We start from the raw sequence: 26,792 nt of genomic DNA on the forward strand, positions 1-26,792 counted from the left end.
ATAAAACAAAAAATATCAGTAATTCAGAGTAAGAAACTTTATTTACAGTCGTTTCATGTCCAGTAACCAGCTTTTAGTCTATTTATTATTTGCCTTTTTGTGAGGGAGATTTCATTTCCACTTCAAGAGACTTCAAACTGTTTATAAATAAAATCTTGTAGAAGACTTGAGATTTTCCTTTCCCAAACAACAGCTGTAGCATATCCTACTATCAGCTCTAGATGCTTCAGGCATACTAGAGAGTGCTTTACTTTTTAGAGATCTGGGGGATGGGGGAAGAGGAGAGAACCACGCAAGCAGTCTCACAACACACCCCCACATAAAACACTGCTCTTGGCCCTTAAACTGAAATTACCACGAGTTCCACCTTTGTGCAAGAAACTGGAGAGCCATGTGAAGAGACACTGTGTTTCGTTCTGCCAAACTTAAGTTACAGTGCTAATCAAAGGTCTGGTTCTTGAGCCACCCCAACAGTATGACAATTAAATTAAATTAAAGGCGCTAGTTCGCTCTCTAACTATTCAGGATCTGGAGCAGGGAGGGTTATGTAAGAGATGGAAAGCTAATTTTTTTTTTTTTTTTTTTTTTTTTTTTGGTATTGAAAATAATTCTCTAAAGCAAAACAAGTTTAGTGGAGGTTATTTCATATTTAAGTCTTAGGAACTGCATTACAGACAATTTCCTCTCAAATTATTTTATTTTGGTATTCGTTATACTTACTCTGACTTCTTTTCACAAGTTTTAGAAGATTCTTCTATTTTCTTCTCTAGTTCCAGCACAAGTTCTTCTTTGCTCAAAAGAGTCTGTTGTGTCTGCATGAGTTCTTCTATTACTGTTTTTAACCTGTGATACATACATTTCAGAAATCAATGGTACACATCAGTTGTACATATTTGGGAACACTGTGTTCTTTTTCTAAAGATGAAAAAGAGAATTAGTCTTTAGATTATACTACTTGCTGCTTGATAGCCTTTTTTGTAGCTATTGCTTTATATTATGTTATTAACCTTTATTACAGTACGCATACTTGATTGCATATACACACATGATCTACTGCCTGCACACTCCTCTGTCAAGAAAACTTCTAGACTGCATGTTATGTATTACGTTATGTAGATTAATATCTTCCTAATATATTGCTAATTCACCAGAAGCTGAATGAAAAATAAATACTTTCCCAATACAGCAATACACATTAATTAAATACGTACAATCAGTAGTTGTGATGTATTCTCTCTGGAAATAATAAAACCAGAACCAATAGGTCTTGCATTAGATATTATTATTACTTAGAAAAGTTCTCTAGTAAACACTGTTAACTACCTCTCTCTGCAAAGCTTCTTCATTGATAAACATAAACTCACTTGCAAATGTAAAACTGAGGCAGTTTTCATCATCATTTATTCTTAAAATATTTTTATTAAGATTTTCAATCAGTATTGAATGTAAAGCTATCTTTTTTCCTCATATACATTTAAAAAAAAAATCATGGATTTGACCAAGAAGTACTGATTCTAGGTTAACATCTAATCTATTCAAAGTCTGGGAAATAAACATGTACACTTACTGGAACTACTATATTTGCTAGGTCCTGTATGCAATTTTCCCCTACAAAAACATAACTTTGCAGTATTTTGAAGATCCAAGGACATGATCTCAACTCTAAAAATCAACAGGCAAATTCCTATTCTTTCAGCACTTACAGATAGGATACTTTCAAAAGTCATCATCTATCACTAATGTATGTAATACACTGACCTTACTTGAGAATTTCTAGTTGATGCATTGTAAGCGATGCAAATGTCTGTTTTACTTTTCTAGTAGTTTTAAAACAAGTGTAATTTAGCAAAGGCTATCTAAAAAGTAGCTGACAAGTCGTATCAGCAAAAGCAGTTAAAGAAAATTAAACCAGTAAAAGAGGAAGGGTTCTCATTTGTATTGAAAAAAAGAACAAAAATGGAAAAGGATGAAATCAGTTTTCACAGAACCAGAAAATTACTAGTGAGGCTCTGCAAGAATCTGCACTGCTTAATAGGTTCATAATAATCCAGATAAAAGGAAAATAATCAAGGTGACAAAGAATGCCAACAGTACACTGTTATCTGAGGTAGTAAAAGAACAGCCTGAACATAAAGAATGAAGAAGGATTTTCCTGGACATTATGATACCCATCATGTAGAAGATGGACCATATTTAGAAGATTAATTTCCATGTGTATTAAAATAGACAAATACATAGAGGGGAAAAAATAATCCAAAATTTTATACAATGAGTGGCTCTAAGTTGGTAGCTACCACTCAGACATGAGATCTTGAGGTTACAACAGATGATTCAAAGAAAACACTGCCTCAATACTCAGCAGTGCTCAGAAAAAAATCAAACAGAATGATTCTCCAGAGTCTGTTAAAAATGAAGCAGAACAATATAGAACATAGAAAACCTTTTTATGGCTCTCTCTAATCCATCTTCTGTGCAATTCTGTCACTGATTTCAAAAAACAATACAGTGACCTTGAAAACACTCAAAAGAAAGATGACAAGCTTGATAATGTGTGAAAGGAAGGACTAAAAGTTATAGACTGTTTGGTATGGAAAAATGATAACCAAGTAGGAGTACGGTAGACGTTTACAGCATCACGAGTTGGGTGAAAAGGAGTATATTGTTCCTATTCTCATCCCAAATGAGCTTTAAGTCATAAAGCGAATCTAGGAAGTGTAGTCCATATAATGCAAAGTTAATCTTAGGAATTCCTTTACCTATGATATTGTAGATGATAAATACTTACACATATTGAAAACTATTGGAAAAACTCACACAGGAAAAATATATCTAAAGCTATTAGAAACAAACATTACATTTGATTCAAAAATTTGAGCTGTAAATTATACAAGCTGAGAGCATATTCTGAGGAAATAGCATTGCATGCACATTCTGTTCTTGTTCTCTTCCTTCGACTTTCCTCATAGGTTAATGTCAGAGAGGATAAAGTTGGCTAGGTCAACCTTTAGTCTGACCTAATACAGCCAAACTTCTTTGCTCAGAGGTCTTAATATGATTTATACCAGCAAATGGACATCTTGAAGTCAGCAATACTTAAAAGAGCTATCTGATTCCTATTCCAAAAATGTATGAAAGAATTTAAATTGCATGAATATAAGCTTTATAACAGGATACACTGAAAGTTGTATTAAAAATGTGTATTTGTACAGTTATGTAGATAAATATTTACAAAAACAAGCACTCATTTCATCAAAACCCTTTACTAAAAAAAGCAGTGGTTCAGCTGTTTTGCCTAGACATGTTAATGGTTTATTTCTAAATACTAGGACATGGAAGACAAGCCAAACAAGAAGTTATTTATCTTTTTGAGCTATGAAAGGTAGAATTTATACAAAAAAGAACTGTAAGACATTTTAAAAGGGAGATTGGGTATATTTTTTTTCCTGTAACTGTTCTGAAATATATCTAGATGTATCTAGATGTACAACCTACACATAGCTTATACAGGAACTAAGTACAATTTAGCAGTGATACAGAATATATTATAAACAGAAGCATGTTTAAAGGGGAGGAAGAGAGGACAGCTAACAAAAAGGAATGAACAAAATCCAGAGAATCTCAACAGTGTTGAGGAAACAGAGATTACAATAATTTACAGAAGACACACTGTGGCGTATTTACATTTGAAATGCCTCACTTGAATAATGCTCCACATTGATTTTGATTAAAAAAAAAAAAATTAACGAAGCAAAAGTCACAGTTTGATTAGGATGACATAAAAAATCAAAAAATACACTGATCTTTTTTACTTGGATTAGTTATGCTTTCTACCAAAAAAATGTACAAATAATTCAAATATGGGTTGAAATACATTATAGACATTATAGATTTTATAATCAATATAAAAAATGTACAATTAATAGTTGAAGTCTCACCAGACTGTATCAGACCATTTTACGGCAAAAGGTGAGGCTGACAAGATAAAAAGAATATTATAATATAAAGATACCAAACCTCATCAGAAGGTTTACTCCCCAATAACAACTGAGTAAAGGTGTAGTTGGGGAAATTAGTAAAAAGAAAACTACAGAATAGATTAACAAAATGCGTAGAGAGAGAGTTTATCATCTTGAATAGTCAAAAGTACCATGAAATGTAATAAAAGCTATCTCTGTGTTAGTAAATTACTACACTTTAAAGGTTATAACAATGAGTAAGGATTTTTTTTTTTTTTGAAACCAAAAGCAAAAACCTGCCAAATAAGTAAAACAAGTGTATTTATGAACATTTTCTGGTTAGCAATTTAAATCACTGACTGCATCACTGTACTTGGTGGCTTCATCAATAGCATTCTGTATTTTTTCCTAGATCAGTGAGTATGGAAAACCTTTTGAGAAGATTAGTAAGTTCTCAAAGAGAATTCACAATGTATTTGGGTCACTGTAGGAATTAACTGAGAAGGAGGGGAGACTAGATTGAAAGTTCAGGCAAACAGTCTGTTGCAGTGGGGAAGAAGTATTTTATGCAAAGGAACAACAGAAACAGCAGTGTTTTCAGTCTACAGCCTGAAAACATTATTTCAGAAACTGGACCTTTGCAATAGGTTAACTAAAGACTCCAGTACGGGATGAGCTGAGAGAGCCTCATAATATGTGTCATAATGTATGACAGCATTTCTAAAGGATGAAAGATTTGTGAAGAAAAACTTACGTGACTTGCAAACTTTCTGCTGTTAGATTATTCCACATGATCTCATTCGCTTGAAGGTTTTCATTTTCTTCTAGTAAAGATGTATCAAACTCTATTTCTTGTTCAATAACTTCTGATGACCTAATTTAGTAAATAAAAGTTACATTTGCAAAATTAGCATCTATTATCTAGAATAGGGAATAGGGAATCTATGGCATGGATCCACTCTTTGCTGAGCCATCTGTATATCCGCTTATGGCAATTATCAATTTGTGTATTAACAGTAACAGATAATGCAAGAAGTCTTAGACTATTCACTTAGTACCAATATGCGTTATCAGTTCAATAAACAGCAAATACAGTTTATTTTTAAAATAAAAAACTTTCTTGTATTACCTGCATATTCTGTCCTTCTGCTTTAAGCACTGCTTACTCTACAATAACTGTAGTTAATACAGGGGCACCTAGAGTTCATAGAATCATAGCATCACTAAGGTTGGAAGGGACCTCTGGAGATCATCTAGTCCAAACCCCCCTGCTCAAGCAGGGTCACCTAGAGTATGTGAGACAGTGTCGCATCCAGGTGGGCCTTGAATATCTCCAGAGAAGACTTCACAACCTCTCTGGGCAATCTGTTCCAGTGCTCACTTTAAACTATCCAGAATTTGGGCAAGGAGAGAAATACAGCAGAAAAATTCAGTTTAGCCCATGATGCAAAATGCATTCAGAATCACAGTAAATTAGCTCACACTGAATCATGTGGACAACACATGGTTGTCATGCATAGTATGCTGCCAGTACCAAAGTTACAGTTCTTCATGCAATAACATAATTGGAATTCTGTTTATCAAGATACAGCCAAAGAGATGGTCAGGTTAAAAACTTTCAGTCAACTTTCTGTAAAAGCAAGTGGAACAGCTTTTCAAATTAGGATAAATCTTTACAAATAATGATTTAAAAGGAACCATTTCAACTTTAGCAAACCATTTCACTTTAGCAAAATTCAACTTTAACCACTTCAGCAGTGCTGCATTTTAACACAAGTATTTCTTAAGAGGAAATATGAACATGCACATCCAAATGAAAATGCATACCTGTGAGTTTCTATAAAGTCATTATATTCAGAGTTAGGGTCTATCTGTTCAACAGAGGTCTGGATCTCCTTATGGACATTCACAATCTCTTCTGTTACGAGACTAGTGATCTGGCTATATTCATCCAAGATCCCTTTTCTGAAGAGAAAAAAAAATCAATAGAATACAACATGACACTGGAGGCATAGATAGCACTGATGATGCTTCAAACTTTCAACCAGTGCTGTTTCTACAAACTCATGTTTCAACTGTTTAAAAAGATGTAAGAAATAAGATCATATATTCATTGAGGAAATAACAGATCAATTGTGGCCTCTTCTTTACAGATTGGCTATGAGTAGAGAAATCTTACGACTGCGTTCCTTCTACTTTCAGAGCATCCACATATAACATAGCTGAATTAAAGCTGTGGAGAAAAGGAATGCATACAACTTACTGATTACACCCCTTTTTTCCCCAACTAGAAGACTTACCTTGCTAGCCATCACTTACACTAGTGTTTCATGTTCCCCAGACTGATAAAATAAATACACTCTGATATATGGTAAAATGAGTCAGAGAATAGTTAGTATGCATTTCCATAGTTCCATTCAATAATTAGTATGTAGATCCTTTAAGCTCTGTTTTTCTCTGTTGTTTTAACTACGCTCTTCCATATCTTAATTTTTATGATTTAGTCCTTAGGACAAGAACACGTGTAAGTCACAAGTTTGCATGCATTTACAAGAAGCAATAAAATCAAGTAAGAAGTTCATGTGAGAAAATAGGAGCCATCTAGCCTTATGACCTGCCCCCAACAGTGGGAAGTGATTTAAGAGATTAGGGAATAGTACAAGAAAAATAAGTGATATTCTACTACTAACTTTACTGGTATCCAGTGACACTTCCCAAAATACCATCCTATTCTAACTTTCAGCCTTCCATAAATGACCTCTTATAATCATTTCCTATTTCATTTTTCTTTGTGACAAATTTGCTGACTTGTTAAGTTCTGAAGCATGGTGAACTTTTTTTAAAATACTGATGAATTATGACTGACTCAGAGGAAGTTACACAGAAAAAAGTACAGCTTTTTTCCTGAATAAGATCAAGTTACATTCATTGCACATAAAAAACACTTCATTAGATTTCTCCAATACCTTTTCTGAGGAGAAAAGGGACAAGAAAAGTCATTACATCTTGACTTGACTGTGAACAACAAATTTGCAAAAGCTCCAAAAAAAAAAAAAAAAAGAAAAGAAAAGAAAAACAGTTCAATAGAGTGATGAGAGAGACAAGCCAATATCAACTATGGCAATGCCAGATCTAAAAGCAAGAATATCTGCCAATTACCACCAAACCAAAACTGATATTAGTAATTTTAATCTACACTTCAAGTTTATTGAACTATTTTTATTGAACTATTTTAACTGCAAAATTAAAACATATGTATTTCCCATGGATGGCCACATCATCACATTTGTGAAATCACCACCTCTTTTTGTGGTCTTTAAGCTCAAACATATCAGACAGTACTAATTATCCAATAAATTTAGATCCCTCCAAAAATGTATTTAGCGACAAAAATATTTTCACAGGTTTTTACTACAGAGATGACAAAGACAAGTGAGTTCAATAGGTTCCTGTTCAGTGATAAAGTTCTTCAATGAATTATCAGAATTCACAATTTTAACACAGCATAAAAATTTAACTACAGTCTCTTGCTGTGATTTTCCATATGAAGCTAAGATAAAAAGATTACTCAGAGTCTATTTCATTTAGATACCTTTACCAAAATCAAAGGGAGTAATATGATACTTTTAACTGTGAGACGGTTAATGTCGTCACCTAAGCAGATAAGAGCATGAAACCTCCAGCTCTCCCTCACTTCCTACGCGTTGAAGTCAAGATGGATGTAGATTCATAAAATGAGTTACAGAAAAGATGAGTGCCTCACCTTTATACGAACAATACTTGCACAAAGAGGTTAACGGCTTTTCTTTAAAAATAAGTGACTTAGAAGCAATATTTTCCACTTGCTGTCCTCAGAATGCCCTAGAGAAAGACCTACAAAGCAGTCTCCTAAATCAGCTCTCTTTCTTCAAGAAAGAGGAGGCGGCAGCATGGTGGTTAGGAATCAGAAGAGAGAGCACAAAGTCTTCCTTTACAGTTCTCTGACATCATCAGTTTGCACATCTTCATCAATGATGTGGAGAATGATCTTTCAGAAAAAGGTAATTGTATTTTTAAGACTGGATGTCTTACACTGAAATTAGATTGATAGGATCCTGTTACTTGCACGCACATGCAAGTAACCATGCATCTGTCTGACCTTCTTCTCAGATAACTTTCAAGACTGTTTGCCAGTTAAAACCAAATTTTCTATCGGCAGAATTTCAAAAAATTAAGACTACTGTACAGCAAACTTGCCACGGTATCCCAGATGAAGAAAAGGACAAAGCATGAGCTCAACTATAAACACTTCAGACAATCTTTAAGATTTTAAAAGTTTCATGAAAAGACAGCCTCTCACTACAATGATTTCATGATCCCTTAATACTAACATCTGTGTTTACCTGAATAGACTTCGTTATGCACAATTGTTATTAATGGAAAGACGAAAACAGCTTTTTTAATTACTCCTTTATATATAAGCAATTAATCACAGTTTATTATTTTCTAACAATAGTAAATTAATTAGGATATACATAAAATTGTACAAATTAGAAAAATGAGAGAAAATACCACGTACAGGGCTTTAATCATTTCTTCTTGCATCTTCTGTAGGGAATCAAGTAACAGAGGAAGTGTAGTGTCATAATATTGGTGCTGATGTAACTGTGCTCCTTTCAGTGCCAACACATACTGGTTATGCAACATATGAAGCTTCATAGTGGCTTTATCACACCGATCTTTGGCTTTTTCAGTCTCCTTTCCTGAGAGAAAAGGAAGAAAAATATGTGTGTTGATTTAGAAGTATAGAAACACCAATATTTGTAGATTATATAAATCTAATAGATGTATGGTAAGTTTTCACCTTTTCCTCAGTAGTTTTTTTCAAGCTATTTCTCTGAAAAAGGTAAAATTTGACAATTCTCAACTCATTTGTAAGACCAAATATCCTAGTGTTCTTACTCAAGACTAAGAAAGAAAAAACTGAGAAGTGTGAGACTTCTTTTATTGAAATGCATGTGAAAACCAACATCTATAGGTATAAAAGTAATATAACTATGAAGAGTAAAACAAACAAACAAACAAAACTCAGTTACTACAAATGCTAATCTTTTCTTTGCCTCAAAGCAAATAAAGAAATTTTTTTTAGTGAAGAAATTAAGCATCGTACTAGGTCAGAATCATAGTATTTCTAGACCTGTACTCTGTCTCCAATAAAGATAGCAGGAGTCGCTTTTAGGGAAAGCAGGCAAAAGACCACATGTGGCCCACTTCCTGTTGGAAATCCCAACAGGATCCCAATCCGTTGTCACCGGATAAGGGCTGCTAGCAGATATATCCCTGTTTATTCCCTGAACCAATTTTCCATGAATATGTTGAATCCATTTTCGATCCTGTTCATACTTGTCTGCCCGCACAACTTGCTCTGGCAGCAAGTTTCCGTAGTTCACTGCCTGCTACGTATAGCACTTCTATCTGTTGAAACACTCTCCTGCTGGTTTCAAGTAGGGCCACCTAGTCCTAGTACTGCAAGATTTGGTAAATAATAGTTCTGCACTTATCAGGTCATTAACTCCCTCGCTAGGCCACTGATGAAAGCATTGAATAAAAGCCAGATGCAGTACTAATTCTGTTGGTTACTCAGTCTGCTCTATTATGAAAAATGACTACTAAGCCTTACCCTTTGCTTCCTAACTTTAAAAATCTTTCTAGAGCCTTTCCTCCCATCCCATGGCAAGTTTTTGCTTTAACAGCCTTTGGTAAAGGCTTTTTGAAAACAAAATATATTTTGTTTACTGGAAATCTTTTATTCACATGCTTATTGTCTTTACAAAAGCCATGTTAACTTTTTCCTAACAGACCATGCTTACTCTGGCCCTCAGCAATCTTATTTATTGTAGACCTTACAATCTTATCAAGGGCAGAAATTAGAACCACCTGCTGGTTGCTCCCATGATCAACTCTAGCCCCTTGGCAAGCCAGTAGGCACCTGGCACAGTGGTGGGCTGTATGTCTCTGCCAGCAGTTCAGCAATTTGGTATTTGAGCTCCTTCAGAAGCCCTAGATGAAGGCCACCTGACTTTTATAAACCTGTTTATGAATTATTCCTTTTACATTTTTTCATTTGGGTGTTTGTTTCAATTTTCTGCCTCCCTCCAACCCTTAAAAAAGGAGCTCAACCTTCCCTTTCTTGAAACTGAGTTTCTGTACAATGGATTTGGTTTGTCCACTCTCATTACAATGTTGAAACTAATTGTACAGTGGCCACTAGCAGATACCAGCTATCCCACAAATACCTCTTCATCATCTTGAGTACACATGACTTCTCCTATGTGTTTTAAGGCTAACTGTTCTCGGAAATTATCATTTCTTCCAAGCAAAAATTCTATTGCTACGTATTATCCTGATGAAGCAGTGATTCAGTCTATGGACAGTGGCTGTGCTCTCTCAGTTGCTCCTATCCAAAACTTGCAGCTTCTTTAATACAATTTAACATTTCCTCATCACTGTCAGCATCTTGATCAGAGGGTCAGCATTACAAATCAACTGCTACAGTATTATAGTCTAGAAATCTTGTGTCCACACTGATGAGACCGCTTCAGTGCTGAACCAGAGAGCTAAAAGGTACTTCAGGAGGTCACCTATTTGATTCTTTGCCTGAAGACTTAACTCCACATGTATGGGGCAGACAGTCTTATGATCTTCCTAAGACCTCCAGTGACAGCTACTTTGCAACTTACCTGTGCAATTCAGGTCCAGCACTATGCTATCCTTCCCGAAAACATTTTCCCCACTCTCCAACATAAATCTTTCCTGCTTTAATTTAAACCCTTAATTTTTTCCACCTATGAACACAAAGAATAGATTCTACAATCCTCTCCAATTCTTCTTTTATATATTAGAAGATTTTACACCCCATTTAGTTTTTTGATGCAGTGATGGCATTTTAAAATAAATCCTGTATCTACAGTTATCAAATGCAGACACACAATTACTTGCACAGGTAGACATAAACTAATCTCATTCAGACAGATATATTTCTTAAAATCCTAAAATCATTTACTTCAAGTAATAAAATTACATTTAAATGTGTCTGTCTACTACATACCACAAAAGAGTTGAGGAAAAAAAAAGCATGCACACAAAGTTAATCAGCAGCACAGAGGCTTGAAAGTATACCTTAAAAAGCTGAAATCATGTTGAGCAAGAAATACACAAAGGATTATGAACTCTGATAAATGAAAACCTAAAAACACACTAAGGCAGGTCAAAAAAGAGTTGAGGGAACAACTTGTAAAATAGGGACAAAATTGATAATAAATCATTTTCCAAAAATACACTGGAATCAAGAAGCTTCTTAGAGAATCTAAATGATCCATTGACAATCAGGACTTAAAAGGAGGTGACAGAGAAAAAAAAAAAGAAAAAACCAACTTTTTTGCTTGTATGTTTCCTATGAAAGAGCTTGGGAGATTTCCATGCTGAAATGTCTCTTTCTCACGCTGAAATGAAGGAGGCAAAGTATTTCTCTCCTCAGAAATGTCAGAAGAAGAGTTTGTGGAACAATGAAGCCAGAAGAAATCATCAGGCCAGCATGGTACACAGCCTAAGAATTTTAAAGGAACTTAAGAATGTTATACCAATATTACGGTTGGGTTTTACAGGAGCAGGCAGACATTTAATGGAATGACTCAGGAATATCAGTTGGGGCCTGTGTTTCTTAACATATTCATAAGTGATTTAGAAGAGGTATGAGAAAAAAATGAGTTGATAAAGACGCTGATGAACGTGCTGACTGAAGAAAGTGAAAAGGAGAGTCCAGTACAAAGAACTGGAAAGGACACTGAAACACAGCAATTAAATGATGAAACAGTAAACAAAAGTAAGCACAAATATATGTAAAGAGATGCATACAGGGAAGAACTATTCAATTACTGCCTATTGAACTATACAATTAATAATTAGTTTTAAGCTTCCTCAGTGGACTCAGGAATGAGATTTTGGGGTTAGCATAGCTAGTTTGATGGAAATGCTATCTCAGTGCTCAGTAGCTATCAAAAAATGTGTCATCAGGAAAGGACGAGACAGCATTATTTCATCACTAAGTAAACCGACGTAGCATGGTATGCAATTCTTCACCTCAAGAGGGATACGTTTGAAATAAAAAAGGTTTAGAGAAAGTGCATTGAGCATCGGAATGGCAGGAAATGCAGTCTGCACACAGAGTGACTAAGATGAGGACTCTTGAAGCTGGAGGAAAGAAGACTGAGCAGCAATACATGAGAAGGGATGGCCAGTGAACAGATGTACCTGACCTCTTTCAATACAACAGCTAGAAGGTATCATAAGAAAATAGTAGGTATTTTGTTCAAAACAAATAAAAGGACATATTGCTCCACCTAACATGCAACTAAACTGCAAATCCTTTGTCCAAGGTTATTTTTAACATGAAAAGCTTCTGTAGCTTAACTAATGCACATAATGCACGTAAGAAAAAAAATAACTCTGGAGGGCTGTTAAAAACAAGACAGCACCTCTGATTCAGGAATTCCCTACAAAACAAATGTATATGAAGTTGAGACAACTGTCTGTATCTACTTGTCCATTCTCATATGCTCCCTAGACATTTGCTACCGGCCACTATCAGTTATGTTCTTACCACACAGTAAGAAAATTATTTTTAAAGAGTATTTTGTTTTTAATTGAAAACATTCTAATTACTGGCCTAATTTTGTATGTGGAACAGATTTCTTGTATTGTAATATAACTACATGAACAAATTTACCTTGCAAAACAAGCAGAAAACACATACATCTCCAGAGCTACGATTGGAGAAGTATTTTTTATCTAGGCATTTAAGCTCTTAGAAGAAAAAAAAAAAATACATATCCTCAGATAAAGTAGTTCACTTTAAAACTTCTTTAAAACTGCTATTTTGCAGAGACAACCATCTCAACTCTCTCTAAAATTTTTCCCAATGATAACATTGATAGTTTTATCTTTTGTAAACACAAACAACTAAAATTCATGTTTCATGCAGAGACTAATTTCCCCAGACTAACATACCAGAACTTACAAACCACTGAACATGGGCATGTCTGACATCCACCTACCAGGAGAAACATAGGGCTACGATGTTTCATCTGCAAACTAGCACACATACACTACACAGTCATCCTGGAGAATAAAAGGCATGCAAACACGGGGAGATAATGGAAGATGACTGAAGGGAATCTGCGGAGGAAGAGCTCAAGTAGTAGTTATAGTATAGGGACTGGATGAAACAGGAGAGGACAAGGAAGCCGGAACACAGAGCAGAAGGAAGGAAAAATGTGTTTTATACGGCCTGGCCCTGGCCCAATCCTTTGGGAGATGCGCAGGATGGAGCACTTCTTTGGAAACAGAGAAAGGACAACAACGTGGCAGCAGACAGAGAAATGCTGGACTGTCTTTTTATTTTTATTATGTATTTGGCCACCTCTACTCAAAGTATTTGGCCAGTATGGTCTTGATTATACTACTTGAAATTACGTCTGAATGTCACAATCAGTTTAAAGGCTTAAAACCTACTTAAATTACATTCATTCTCAGTTTACAACAAATCAACACATATCACCAAATTGTACAGCACACCATCAATACAGGTTTCTGACCTACAAACCATAACAAATAGCTTTTAACAGTTAAGCTAAGCTGAATATTTACACTAAAAATCATCACAACCACATTACTACCGACTATCAATACTATACTTCTTTCAGAAACCTCAGTAATGGCTCATCTATACCATTTTCCTATCTGCCTTGAAGATTAAATTCCTTTGCCATCTCCTAAGTAGAACAACTCAACTAATTTTGGAATAAATCAAAGTATCATACACACTCAACTTCTAAACACAGCCTCTAGACCTGTAATTAATACAAGAAACATAGTTACAGTACTATTTCCATATTGTAAGCAGCAGAATGCAGTGAGGCAGCATACACAGTTGTTCTACATGTCAATTAACATAGAGGAAAACATCCAGTTTTCTTTATCTGTATAATGAATTTCATAAATAGATCTAATTATAATTCTACCGCCATCAGTTGTTGACAAATCTATTTAATGTTTATAGAAACAGACTGTGTATACAATGTGTCACACCATAAACACTATTATGAAGCTTGCAAAATTCAATTATGCAAGTTTGACATTTGCAAAGAAAAAGCTGGCATACTTGTTAAACCATTCTAGGAAGTCAAGTATTTCAATTTTTAATAAAAACTCTTTGAAGTTTTTACTACATATAGTACAACAGAGCCATCCAGTAGGTTGTTTTTAAGTATTAAAATGGCAGATTGGCTATTCTGAAGTTCTGTTAGTCTCCTCTAGCCTAATATTTACCTGGAATGGAACAACAGAAACTGGACATTTCTTTGAAACTGAGAACAACTTCAGCTAATAATGTTCTCTTGATTTTTTTTTAATAAGCATTAATCTACAGTGCAAGCACCTCAAAGAAACCAACTTTCATAAAATAAGTATTGCAAAACTAGAAATTTTTCATATACATTTTAGGTCAACAGAAATAATTATATTGCAGAGCTCAGGTTTTCCCCAACTTCCATGTTTTTCCCCCAACTTTTTATGCTTGATCAAAAATGTTAACTCCCTTTAGATGTTTATCACCTTTAGCTATTACCGATTCCAATAAAATTTAACAATGATTGTGATCAGTTCAAATGTGCGTTATAGATGACGATGATTCATTCAAACAGTGAAATTCTGACACTGCTGAATTCACCATAAAGCTCACACTAATTCGTGTGGGACAAGGATCACCTACCAGTGCGGGTGGCTGTAGCATAAACTTTAAGAAACAAATGAAGACATGGCACAGGCTAAGCTGGTCAAATTTCTAATTCAGCTTCACTGTAAGATAGGTCAAACTAACAACAGAGGCTCATATCTGTTGCTGTTGCTGCAATAGGAAACTTCAATTAATCTGCTTTCAGTTACGGATCTTCAGCTAAAGGTTATGTAATATCCTGCAATGGTACATGGGTCCCCAAAAGAGAACAATTTCATTAAAAATTTAATCTTTTTGAAGATAATGAACATATAGCAAATTTCTTTGTTTTGATCAACCAGAAATACAAAGCACCTCCCTCAAAATTAAAAGCTCAAATAAATATTTTCGGTAGCTCAAACAGAGAAAGACATCAGGAAAATTCCAGACTTAATGCATTAATAAATGTTTCTTTATGTCTGTATTGTAGACAAGCTGCTACGAAAACAGTACAACACTGTAGTTCAGTGGACACACACTACAGAGGCCCTGAACTTTTGTTTTGTTGAAAATATAACAAAATAAGTCTTTCAGTTCACACAAACCACTCTAGCAAAGATATCCCACTCCGCAGAAAGATTGTAATTTTTACCCTCAGTATTGCTTTGCAATGATGGTATAAAAAACTGCCCAAGAGTAGCTCCTGGAAGTATCAGTTATTAAGCAATTTGTCCTTAAATTAGCTTTGGTTTTAATTGGTTGTTTTTGCTTGGGAGGGGGGAAGGAGAGAGACAAAAAAAGGAGAGAGATTTCAAACAATAAAAAGCTGGTAAGACCCAGACAGCCAAAGCGTCAACATCTAAGCATGTCATCATATTTGATATGCTCTCGCAGATTTTTGTATCTTTAAATGCAGACTATGCTCTTAAAAACGATAAATATCATAACTGTTTTTCGAGGAAGGATAATTAAAATACTGAACAGTTTGCCAAAACTGCAGAAATCTGACAAAGCTAGTCGGATTTTACAACATCTATAATTAGAGAGAAATGTCCATAGTAAGTTCTCCCACAGTTTTCATAAATCCTGGAAAACATCTGTTTGAAGTCCAACGTTACGGTATTTCAACAAGGACTGCCCCTTGCCTGGCACCCATGGGAGCATTAACAATACTGACAGGTATGACCTTCCGCCATTCAAAAGTGATGATAAAATGTTCATAGAAGAAGCAACAGAGACCATTGCAAAGGCTGAGCTCACAACAGATCATTTCGCTTTCAGGATTTATAGCTGCTGGCACTGTCACAAGAGAATGCTGTCCCGTGAAGAAACACTAATGAAGATAATGTCCATCTGACAAAAGGGAAAATCCTTCTATGACACAACTTTTGATGATGACTTTAAGTTAGGCTCAAAAAAAGGCAGAGGCATACCTAAAATGAAAACCAGAAGGGCAATCTCAAGATCTTGAAGGCCCATATATTTGTAAGGGGGGGGGGGGAATCTTTATACATAAAGAAAACTGTGACTAAATCTCATGGAAAGCTAGCAGACATGGACATTACGTCAGAAAATCATGTAACTCCCTCTGTAGTCCAAGAAATGCCAGAAGCAAAGTCAAACAAAATTTCTGGGTTAGGGTAAATACGGAGAGGGTTGGGGATGGGGGGGGGAAAGAAGCAGCGGTTAGCACCCCAAGTTGACCACACACTATTTAGCAGTCCTGAGAAGGAGGAACAACAGGCAGAACAAGGTGAATATTACTACTTCCTGAATTTTTTAATGACTAGAAAAATAACAAAAGATATTGAACAGAAATTGGAAACTGAGAGTCACTTCTAGATCTGACTATATTTACATATATTAAAAAAAGAAAGGCTTAGAATCAGAGAGGTTAGGGTACAAAAGACCTACAACTACTAGAAGACACAAAGTTGGAAAAACAGAGCTCTATGAAGACATTAGAAGTAATAGTTGAAGAACATGAGATTCATAATGAATTAAAATAACTACTGCATGACAAAGAAGGCTGAAGGAATTTATGCTTTTTTGCTTAAAACAGAAATTCAGTAACAATTAACCCAACAATATTTTAACAGTTAGATAGGTTATAAAAAGCTGAAACAAGAAACACAGCAAGCAGCTAGTTACGTTAGAAGCGTTCATATTACACGACCAGACCAAGTTTGCACTACAGCAGCTGCTTGCTAACGGCAGTATAGACAGGCAGACCTACGTGGTACCCCCACCAAACCACAGCTGAGTCATGCCCAGCAAATGCACAACGCAGGTGCCCGTGTGAAGGAGCCTTACCTGAGCCCTAAAGTAAGACCTTCCACCTGCGGCTTGGGGTTCCTGATAACCGCTGAGAGCAGCCGCCTTTGAGCAGCTGCTAACCCAAACCAACTCATCAGTCCAGACCCCTTGCAGCACTTTTCTCTCTTTTCCTTTTCTATTTCAGACCACAAAACACATTACTTTCCTTTGGGAAGTTTTAGTGCCTTTTCTTAGCCCCTCTAATCCATTATCATCTTATCATTATCTCAGATATGCAATCAATATTTTTACTTTAAATTACTCCCCAAGGTTCTTAGTAGAAATTAAGATATCCTGCCTTTCACAAGAAAGGGCAATGAGTCTGGTTTTAGATTTTTAGCAATTTTCTCTATTAACACCTTGCTAGGGCATCACAGCATTTGATTTCAAAAAAGTTTAAAATTGAAAATAGTATTAGGGAGACTATCAGGGCTTTTTTTTTTTTTTTTTTTAATAAATGGAGCAACAATCTTCCTTTGATAAATGAGGAATCCTGAGATGATGTTTCAAACAGTTATTTTTCATGTGGTTTTCTTTAGAATCTTTTATTTTTTTAAGTGTCAGTACTGAACTGTAGAGCTGTGTCAAAGCGTACAGACATGTATGACAAGTTTGCCAGTGTTTACAAAAGCAGTTTTTCAAATTATTTTCCAGAATTGCATCTATCTTTTCAGATACTTTTTTTTCAACATTTCTCCTAACAAAGGTAGCTCCTGAATTTTTTGCTGTCTCTACATTTGTTTATGGATAACAAACCTCCCATACAGTCACTTCCTTATTTGAATTCTGGAGAAACACATTTTCTCAGATGATTATTTCATTGTGTCTGAAAAATAATATTCTTTTATACTATTTGCTTGCAATATTCTACTGAAAACTTTCCTTCTATATGTGAATGAGATGAGTAAGACCAGAAGAGACTGTAAAAGTCATTTATACTGATCTGAAAAGCACTTTTTAAGCTTTCTTTTCTTTTCTTTTTTTTAATTTCTGTCTCAGGAAGCAAACACTAGCATTTACTGACCAGCCTGAATTACCAAATAAAGAGACACAAGTGCAGTCTCCTTCTCTGGAGATATTCAAAACCTGCCTAACCCGCCCGGACACGATCCTGTCTAACGTGCGCTAGGTGACCCTGCTTGAGCAGAGGGGCTGGACTAGATGATCTCCAGAGGTCCCTTCCAACCTCAACCGTTCTGTGATTCTGTGATACTCTAAATTCACAAAAATGGACAGAATAAAAAGGGTGTGTTGGATTTTACTCTCCAAGGTCTTTTTTCACCTTTATTTCTTGCAAGAGGCTAGCATGAATGTGCTTCTTCCAAAAAAAGAAAGTCACCCACTCCTTTCTCCATTCAGTGAGCTTCTACGACAAGGATAAGGAGTTTTTCCTCAGACCTCATCTAACAGATTCACGACTGCAAGTGACTAACAGTTTTCTGATGGGAAAAAGTTGTTTGTATATACTTACAGACTTCAGGTTTACAGAATACTGAAGACCTAAACTTCTGAGTTAAGAGTTAGTTTAGTAAAGTTATCTGGTTAATGGGTATCGACAGTTAAGATAAAGTATAAAAGTAACAAAAATAAAAATTAGATCTTACTCATTCAAGCATACCACAGCAGCTAAACACTGCTAGTAAATTCCCTCAGAAATACGAGTCTGTGCGGACTGAGAGTAAACCCATGGCTGCAGGTCAGCACTGAGTGGAAACAGTATGTCCATGCTGGTCACAAATCCCTCCGCGGAGTCAAAGGGTTGTGTTTTCCTACAGCAGCTTAAGTCACCATGTCACATCCTATTTGCCTGGTCATCTCTGCACAGCACCGCAGGCTTAGAGACTGCCATTTTGGCTTGATCTATAAGAGGTTTACACATTTTTTCCCTCAATATCACACATCCAAAGGATTTCAGAGGGCTGTCCATTTTATTATGCAAAGACAAACTAAAAATTAGTTTTTATCTTATATATTGCTCAAAACAAACCCAGCATGCACTACTGCTCTTTTTTTTTTTCTTTTCCAAAGTCTTCCAACTCATATGGTTTAAAACCAGAACAGACTATTAATCTGTTCAGATTCCCAATTGCTGAAGCATTCCTCATCAGAGAGGCACTGGACTAGATCAGCTTGCTGACTTCACCCTCTCCCAGCTTGCTTTCTGTAACCGCACATAATTCTATTTTTTTCTCTCCCTTCCTCTTCTCTTTTATTAAGACCGAAAAAGGCAAAGAACTGCCTATCATTCGACTGAATGACACTAACCAGACCGCAAGACACTTGTGGGCTCCACGCTCACAGCACAGCCAGCCAGGCTGCCTCCGTTATTCCCTGGCAGTCACTGGCGCAGAGAGGAACAGCAAGGCACTGCTCAACGGCACAAGGCGTAGAGCGAATGAGACTAGTCATTTCCCACTGAGGCAGCATGCAGAGAGCAGCGGCCCCAACAGCACAGCGCAGTCTGGCCTAATGAACGAATGGCAGCCAAGACTTATTCTCTGCAGCTCAGCTGTCTCACTGCTTCCCCGACAGAGTCCAAGCAGAAGCAGTGCTGGTGGAAGTTTTCCCTCAACTGCTCCAGAGCCACCATCTCCATCGTTTTTGTCTTCCTCAAGACCTGAAGAGCGCAAACCCTTCCACAATGAAGCTCCTGCAGCCTAACTCTGGGAGGGCTCCTCTTCACTCACAACAGCTATTACCTCCCCACAGCCATGACAAACCAATGTTTCACTCACCACACCCCAAGCATCATCCCATCTCCTTCCAAGTCCACTATGTATCAGCAATATCCACCTCCTTTTTTCCTTATCTTTCCCTAACTACCTACACATAACACCCGACAAAAAAGCCTGTGCCTCTGCCCTTCATAAAGCGGTTCCCTTTTCCTCATTGAAGCAGCTCCCCTGCTGGCAATGGCAGCCCCAAACCAAGCAAGAATTGGAATTATCTGGTATTATTATTCACTGCTTAATCTTCGTACTTCCTTCACAGGTCCTTTTAGTGTTTTCAGCAACAATTTAGGAGTAACTCTGTGCTAAGGCACCAACATGACAATGCTGAGTGACTGTCCTGATACCTGGTGGAAAGTGCAGCAGATGGTAATTAAAGCTTTCCTGATGATACATTGTGGTTACAGGAAAATATTGCAAGAACAAACTACTACTGGAGAGGAACTTTTTCAACTGTTTCTAACTTTGCCAATCTTTACCCTTTTCAGTCAATATCCTCTAAAGCAGGTGTTTAGCTCAGAATATAATTTCAGTTTTAACAACTCAGCCATTTAGAAACAGGAAAACAGTTATATTTCCAAATTAAATAAATGCTTGTACCTCTTTGGTGAGCAGCTCTAGTAAATTCAATCTCTCAGTAGAAGATGGCTTTACTGTTCCACACACAAAAAAAGAAAAAAAAATTGCCAAATTTCATAATCATTACAAATCATTACACTTGCAAAATAGCAAAATATCAGAATTGTTCCTTTTTGTCACTTGCACAGCATTTCATGTTGACCAGCTTGTAGAGACACTGTGCAAATCTACCACTAAATAATTAAGCACACTATCTAGCCCAAGGGCACAAAAACAAGTAAGATTTTCTATGCAGTGGTTGTCCCCTTCTGCTCCAGACAGGTGGAGCCAGACACTGTCATAGATACTCAGTTTGCCAGAAAGAAAGGAGTCTGTCAAGAGTAGTATTTTTTAAAAAATAGAACTAAACTGGCTAGACAAGAAACTAGACCTAAATGGGAAAGGAAATCAAAGGAAAACTGGCAGTCTCAAGCCAAACAATACTTCGGAGAACTGAATCCTGCCCCAATCCCCATTAATAGCTTTAGAACTCAGGCAAGTCATTCAAACCAAGCTGTTATAAAATATCCATTTCTTTCATAACATGTCTCATTTCTGAGAAGTCATTTGGTACTTTGAGTCTGATATGCAAAAGTACTAGATGCTCCCAGTTAATAGTAAGCCAACGTAAGTTGTGCTTTGAACTTAAGATGATCTTTAAAAGGTTCAGTATCAGCTACCCAAATCCAGGGATATTACTTGTGCTGTCTAATGACATGTTACATAAATGTACACATAAAAATACATAAATATGATCTTTATCATCCAAACACGTAAGTGATCGAGAGACTCATTTGCTGGCAGCACACCATCCAGTATTATAGAAGGGAAAAATCAGACCAGATCACAAAACATAGAAGTCTACCAAATACCACAGAATATTAAATATTTACCCCAGCACTGCTCTTCAAAGGTACGAGTCTGTGAATTTATCTTGAATAGATAGGAACAGACAGGATTAAAATATCTTACCGAATATCAGAAAAAAACACAAATAAAAAAGGTGTTTCAAATCCAAACTCAGTTTTCTAAAAAATACACCATTTGCAATAAAAAAAGCAAGAAATATTAGGCTACTGAAAAGCAGCTGACACCACGTTCTCCAGTAACAAAAGATGCCAAGATATTGCCCCTACTATAGCTCTGATACGACACGGGGCCTGGAAGATGTTCCCAAATACTATATTCTAGCCCTGGGCATTAGTAGTAAAAACATCACTTAAGTCATTCTTCAGACATCTCTTTAGCAACAAAGACTTATCCTATTTTAAATTCTTTCTTATCTGTAACAAAAAATTAGGACTGTTTATTCTAATAAGAGAGTCCTTTTTGTGTTCTTTTAACATATTTCTTTTAAGAGTTAATGTCCAAAAATGTCTCCATCATCTTTTACCTTTTCTTTTTTTTTTTTTTTTTTTTTTCTTTTTTTTCTTAACAAAATGTTTTTCAGCTTATTTTCAAAACTTGGTTATGTCCTCCTACTGTGCTGGTAGGCATTGTTCCTTCCTTGTTATCAACAATTCTTGAAATCCTGAAAAGCTGAACAAGTTTGCACATTAAGAAAAAGCGCATCTCTTAACAGCACAGAATTTGAGTAAGCACTAGTTATTCAACTAATGTCTGGAATAAGGAAGTATTACAATTTTAAGACTTCCACAGTATGCACACCTCTCAAACCAGCTTGACAATTAAAGGGTTCAGAAACCCTGTGAAAATATCACAACTTAAAAAAAAAAAAGTTACAGCAGCTCAACTGCAGTTGATCAGTTAATGTACAACTGCAGTGTGTTCCTTTACACCATTACAACTACATTAACATTTGTACACAACAATATAGCCTGGGGGGGGGGGCAGAAACACAGGACTTTTAATTCTGCATTTCTTGGGAGAAAAACCTGCAGAGTGTCAGAGTTTGTTAACAAAGATTTACAGTAGAAGGTTAGGGAAAGTAAAATTAAGTATAAACTATAATAATGAGATAGAAATGTAAACAGAAAAGAGAGAGAAAGTTAAGGAAAACCATAGGAAAAGCTTTTGTTTGTTGTCTATCTAAAAAAAATATTAATCCAACTATCTGAACCACATAAAAACATTACAGTTGCTCAATAGTCAAAATGTTCTTAGGTTTCAATGGGAAAGTTTGGTGCCTAAGGAACACAGAACAAGGATCAGAGCTAAAACAGGAAGAAGGGATGAAAAGAACAGCTGAGATCACAACACCCTGTTATATTTTCCATGTTAGCTACCCTACGTTCCCATGTTAGGTAGCTAGTTGGGAATAAATATCTAAATTAAAGTCATAGGTAAAAAATAGCTAGGAAACTACATGAAATTAACAACTGATGTGTGTTTATATTCTTAAGTCAACATGAACACAAGTCAAAACCTAAAGCTAAACTGTACTAGAGTATAATTTCCCTTATTCCACACTGTTTTTTCTTCACATTCACTTGCCAGTAGACAAATTTGGAAAGAAAATAATCTTTCTCTTAGTGTTGATAGTTATTTTACTGCACTGTGAATTATAGTACAACAGAACCAAAGACAGTAAGTATCATTTTAGGTAGTCACACAAAAAGTAAAGATGGATCTTGGAATTTTATTTATATACTATCACTCAATTAAATTTTCTTTAAAGTAAAATAAAAATCTTAAACGTGTGAGAACACCAAATATTAATACGATATTTCAAAAGTTGATAGAGCAAGGGCTTTCATTTACCTAGTACAATTCAATGTGAATCGAAAGCTATGCAATGGGAACGCTTCACAGCTTTAAAAACAGACAAATGAATTCTTCCTCCCTTTTGCTTAAGGTTAGAAAATTTGGATACATTCTACTAAGTGTTGAGAACTGATGTTGATGCCCCTGTGGTGTCTGAAGGAATGGCACAGCAGCAACTACAAAAGATCACAGGTCGCAAATTGGCTGCAGCTGCATCTCCATCTCATCTATATTCTAACCTGCTTACTGTTTTTATAGTTGATTTGAGTAATTTTACATTCCAAATACATCCACCGAAGGAATCACAGAAAGCTTAAAAGAAAGGCACTCATTTGTCTCAAAAGAAGAGCTATTATTTATTTTATGAAACAGTACCACCAAGTATACATGATGACAATTAGCCCATCTTACTTAAGATGCTTTATAATCTTTTTATGATGTAATCAATTAGGTTGCTCAAAATAAAATCATTATCCTGTGTCACTGAGTTTTAGAACATGCATTACTAAATTGATAAGATTAATACAAGTCAGTCATACCTTTAGCCACAGCTTCTTTATACTTCTCTTTGGCAGAATTTACTTCTTTTATTAGTTGTCTATAGCTAGATTTTAGTTTCTCCAGTTCTGTCTTTGTGACCTTTAAGAAGGCAGAAACATAAAATGTATTAAAATAGCTATCCACAACACTGAAAATATCTCAGCATTAGTGAAAGAATTACAGGATTTATTTTCCAAAATAAGGATATTATCTTTTTTTGCCAGCTTGAAATTATCTTAATAAGCTCTTACATAACAAAAACAAAAAATGTATGACATGAAATAAAGGACTGAAACACAGATCCCATTTGTATTAGTGCAATACAGTATAACAACAAATATGTTTAGGAAATTTCAGTTTATCATAAATACTACCATATTTCAATCAAAAAAAAAAAAAGTACCGAAAATCCTTATTAAACCACAGCAGATGAAAAATTCCTGTATGCTAGTAGGAAGCATTTTAGAATCTAAAATAAAAGGCAAGAAATAAGAATTTTTAGATTCAAACTTCATACAAATGGTCTAGAAATAGCAACTGTGTATGGGCCAATCTACTTGTCATGATAATTAAAATCTTTTAAAAAAAGAACAAGCACTGTGGAACACCGCACTGAAGGATGTCTTTCCAATGAAAGAAGTTGCACTAAACTTGACATCTTTGGTCAAGAAATTGCAATAATGTTACCTCTTCCACCCCCAACTTCCATCCACAATGCGACAAAACTAGTGCACTGTGCAGAAATCAAGACTCGCAGATCATGAAATTTCTTAAAAACTCTCATAACATCCCCAGTCTCTACAATGCCTGAGAACTGGAATCTATAGTAAAGAAACTTAAAACCTTTAGCAAAAAAAGTATTACATATTCACAGTGGAAAATCGTAGAAAGAGGAGCTTAATTAAACAGAAGTACTCAGCTCACTGAGCATGCAGAAAATTCTGCAGAAATTCCACCGAAAAAGTGCTCGTTGGACAATCCTTCTGTGTTATAAAAGAAATCAAACTTGGCATGCAGAAGACTCTTGTTCACAATTAACCTTTTTTTAATGAAGTAAGGCCCAGATTCACAAAGAAGAATACCCAAAATCTGAATGGAAACTGAAATAAACCTGAAGATACAGGTTTTACTTCAGCTTTGTGTCAAAAGCACAGTAGTTTATTGTCCTTAGAGTTGTATCAGAAGGTTCATCATCCAAGAGATCTCTGCAATATAAAAGGACGATGTACGTGCATTTTGCTGAAAGGAAAATATAGGGTTTGCCAGAGCATCCGAAAGATTATGAACCACACAGACACTCATCTTTACAAGTTTTAGATAATGTCCTGGAAAGCAGTATTTTGCTACTGCATCTAACAAAAGCAGAAATAAAACCATATAACATGAAAAGAATTGCGTATTTCTGTGACCATTCTGTAAGCATCTCAGTGACACAAAACCTTTGAATGAATAGAGCCAGCTAACAATAAGGGAACACAACAGCACTAATCAAAATGCTATTCAAATGCTTCTTAGAAAAACCAGGAAAGGGAAAAAAAAACAAAAAACAAAAATCACACAGATTTATTAGAGGGGGTGCAACATATTTGCATGGCCATATGGCCACAATTGATTAAAATCAATATGGCTTTAATGAGACATTTGGGGAATGTTTAATATGTATTATATTTTATTGGAAAGGTCTTGTTAAAAAGACTAACAATTTATTAGAACTAACTGATTAGTAGAAGAAAACATGCATTATACAGTTTCTTTCAAAAACATGACTCAGTTCTCATTAGTCTTGTTTCTGCTATCCTTGCTATTCCTTTCTTGCTTGCTTTCTTTCTCTCCAGCTCTCTATAGATTTACTATTTCTAACTTACACCATCACTTTCTCCCCTTCTCCTGCCCTGACTACATCTAGATGCACCACTGTAAGCAGCTGTAAGTGATTATTTGGCTTGGAAGTTTTATCAGACAAGGCAGCCTACTGACCGTGTACCAAAAAGGATGCACTCCCCACAGTCAAAACCTGGGGAAGAGGCCAAGATCCCAGCAGATTATGGAGGCAGTGCTATAACAGACAATATGTTTAACTTAGTATGTTTACTACTAGTTTAATGTTCTCCCCCAGCCTGCCCCAAAATCAGTCATCAGTCCCTGCTATTCGTACTATATTACTCAAATGTTACATTTGAATTACATTACTCCAAATTTCCCCCCTCAACACCAACCACATTGCTCAAATAAAGAAAAAACACTGCTTTCCTTTTCTCTCAGAAGAGCTTTCAGACTACCAATCCAATTTTTGACAGCTGCAACTAACCTTCTTCCAGAGCATCTAAACGAAACTGTGATGCCTGTCAGCTTCACTGCCTAGACACAGCACTCTCAGTGTCAGCAGGACAACTAACATCATCTTCCGTTCCACTAGCACTAGAAGTAACAGAAAAGGCCCTTAAGAATCCATCTGCAGACTTAATATTTGGTTTACACTTGATTTATATTTTAGAATAGAGGCCAGCATCCCACTCCCATCCAAAACAGTCTGGACTGTCAAGAGCTCTCATTAAGAAAAGTTTTCAAAGCTGTGGCCCCAAGGATGCCTAGAGGGGTGGATGAAAAAAAGAGGAGAGATGGAATACAGAAGTGTCACATGGAATCATCCTCTACTGGAATAAGAGCATTTTCAATGCTGTCTGTCCAAACAAATTCATACTGAAGTAAGTTTTACATCTCCGCCTTGTCAGGTAGCAGGGGAGAGAAAATGTGGAGGAAATGACTAAAATCAGAATTAGACAAAATCTACAAAGCACAAATCACCACCTGTACATAGCACAAATAAACAGAGAACTAAAAAATGCCACTTCAGTGTATTACTTTGTAAATATACAAAACTATAATAAATGTATAAAGTATAGTTGAATAAGTACCTTGTACATCTCTGCTTCAATTTGTTGATGAACACCTACATAACTCTTCTTCACTTGCTGCTTATCTTTGATCATCATTGTAAGCCTATGCAAAGGACCAGAATTAAGATCCTCTGCATGTGTCTTCATTATTTTGCTCAACTGTTCTGTCTGCTGTACCATGAGCAACCAAGACTGGAAAGAAAAAGAAAAAAGAAAAAAAAAGAGGGGGACAGAAAAGTAGTTACTTATTCTGGCTTACAAC

At 35.8% G+C, this 26,792-nt stretch overlaps 1 protein-coding gene across 9 annotated transcripts in view; it reads right to left on the reverse strand.

Annotated features, from left to right (window-relative positions):
- The window catches only part of FER (FER tyrosine kinase), a 170,689-nt gene that overhangs the window by 122,448 nt on the left and 21,449 nt on the right, over positions 1–26,792 (reverse strand). For 3 of the 9 annotated variants that reach the window (XM_062599089.1, XM_062599091.1, XM_062599093.1), the window contains 6 exons: positions 26,549–26,722; positions 23,633–23,732; positions 8,515–8,698; positions 5,784–5,921; positions 4,711–4,830; positions 721–843 (listed from right to left, as the gene is read on the reverse strand). In XM_062599089.1, coding sequence (XP_062455073.1) covers positions 721–843; positions 4,711–4,830; positions 5,784–5,921; positions 8,515–8,698; positions 23,633–23,732; positions 26,549–26,722 — 839 coding nt within the window. Of the gene's footprint in view, positions 1–720; positions 916–4,710; positions 4,831–5,783; positions 5,922–8,514; positions 8,699–20,351; positions 20,407–21,769; positions 21,909–23,632; positions 23,733–25,941; positions 26,039–26,548; positions 26,723–26,792 lie in introns of those variants that run through there. The other 6 variants (XM_062599092.1, XM_062599097.1, XM_062599090.1 and 3 more) reach the window with 6 other exon arrangements.

The sequence above is a fragment of the Rhea pennata genome, chromosome Z (assembly GCF_028389875.1).
Source record: "Rhea pennata isolate bPtePen1 chromosome Z, bPtePen1.pri, whole genome shotgun sequence".
In the NCBI taxonomy this organism is placed as follows: domain Eukaryota; kingdom Metazoa; phylum Chordata; class Aves; order Rheiformes; family Rheidae; genus Rhea; species Rhea pennata.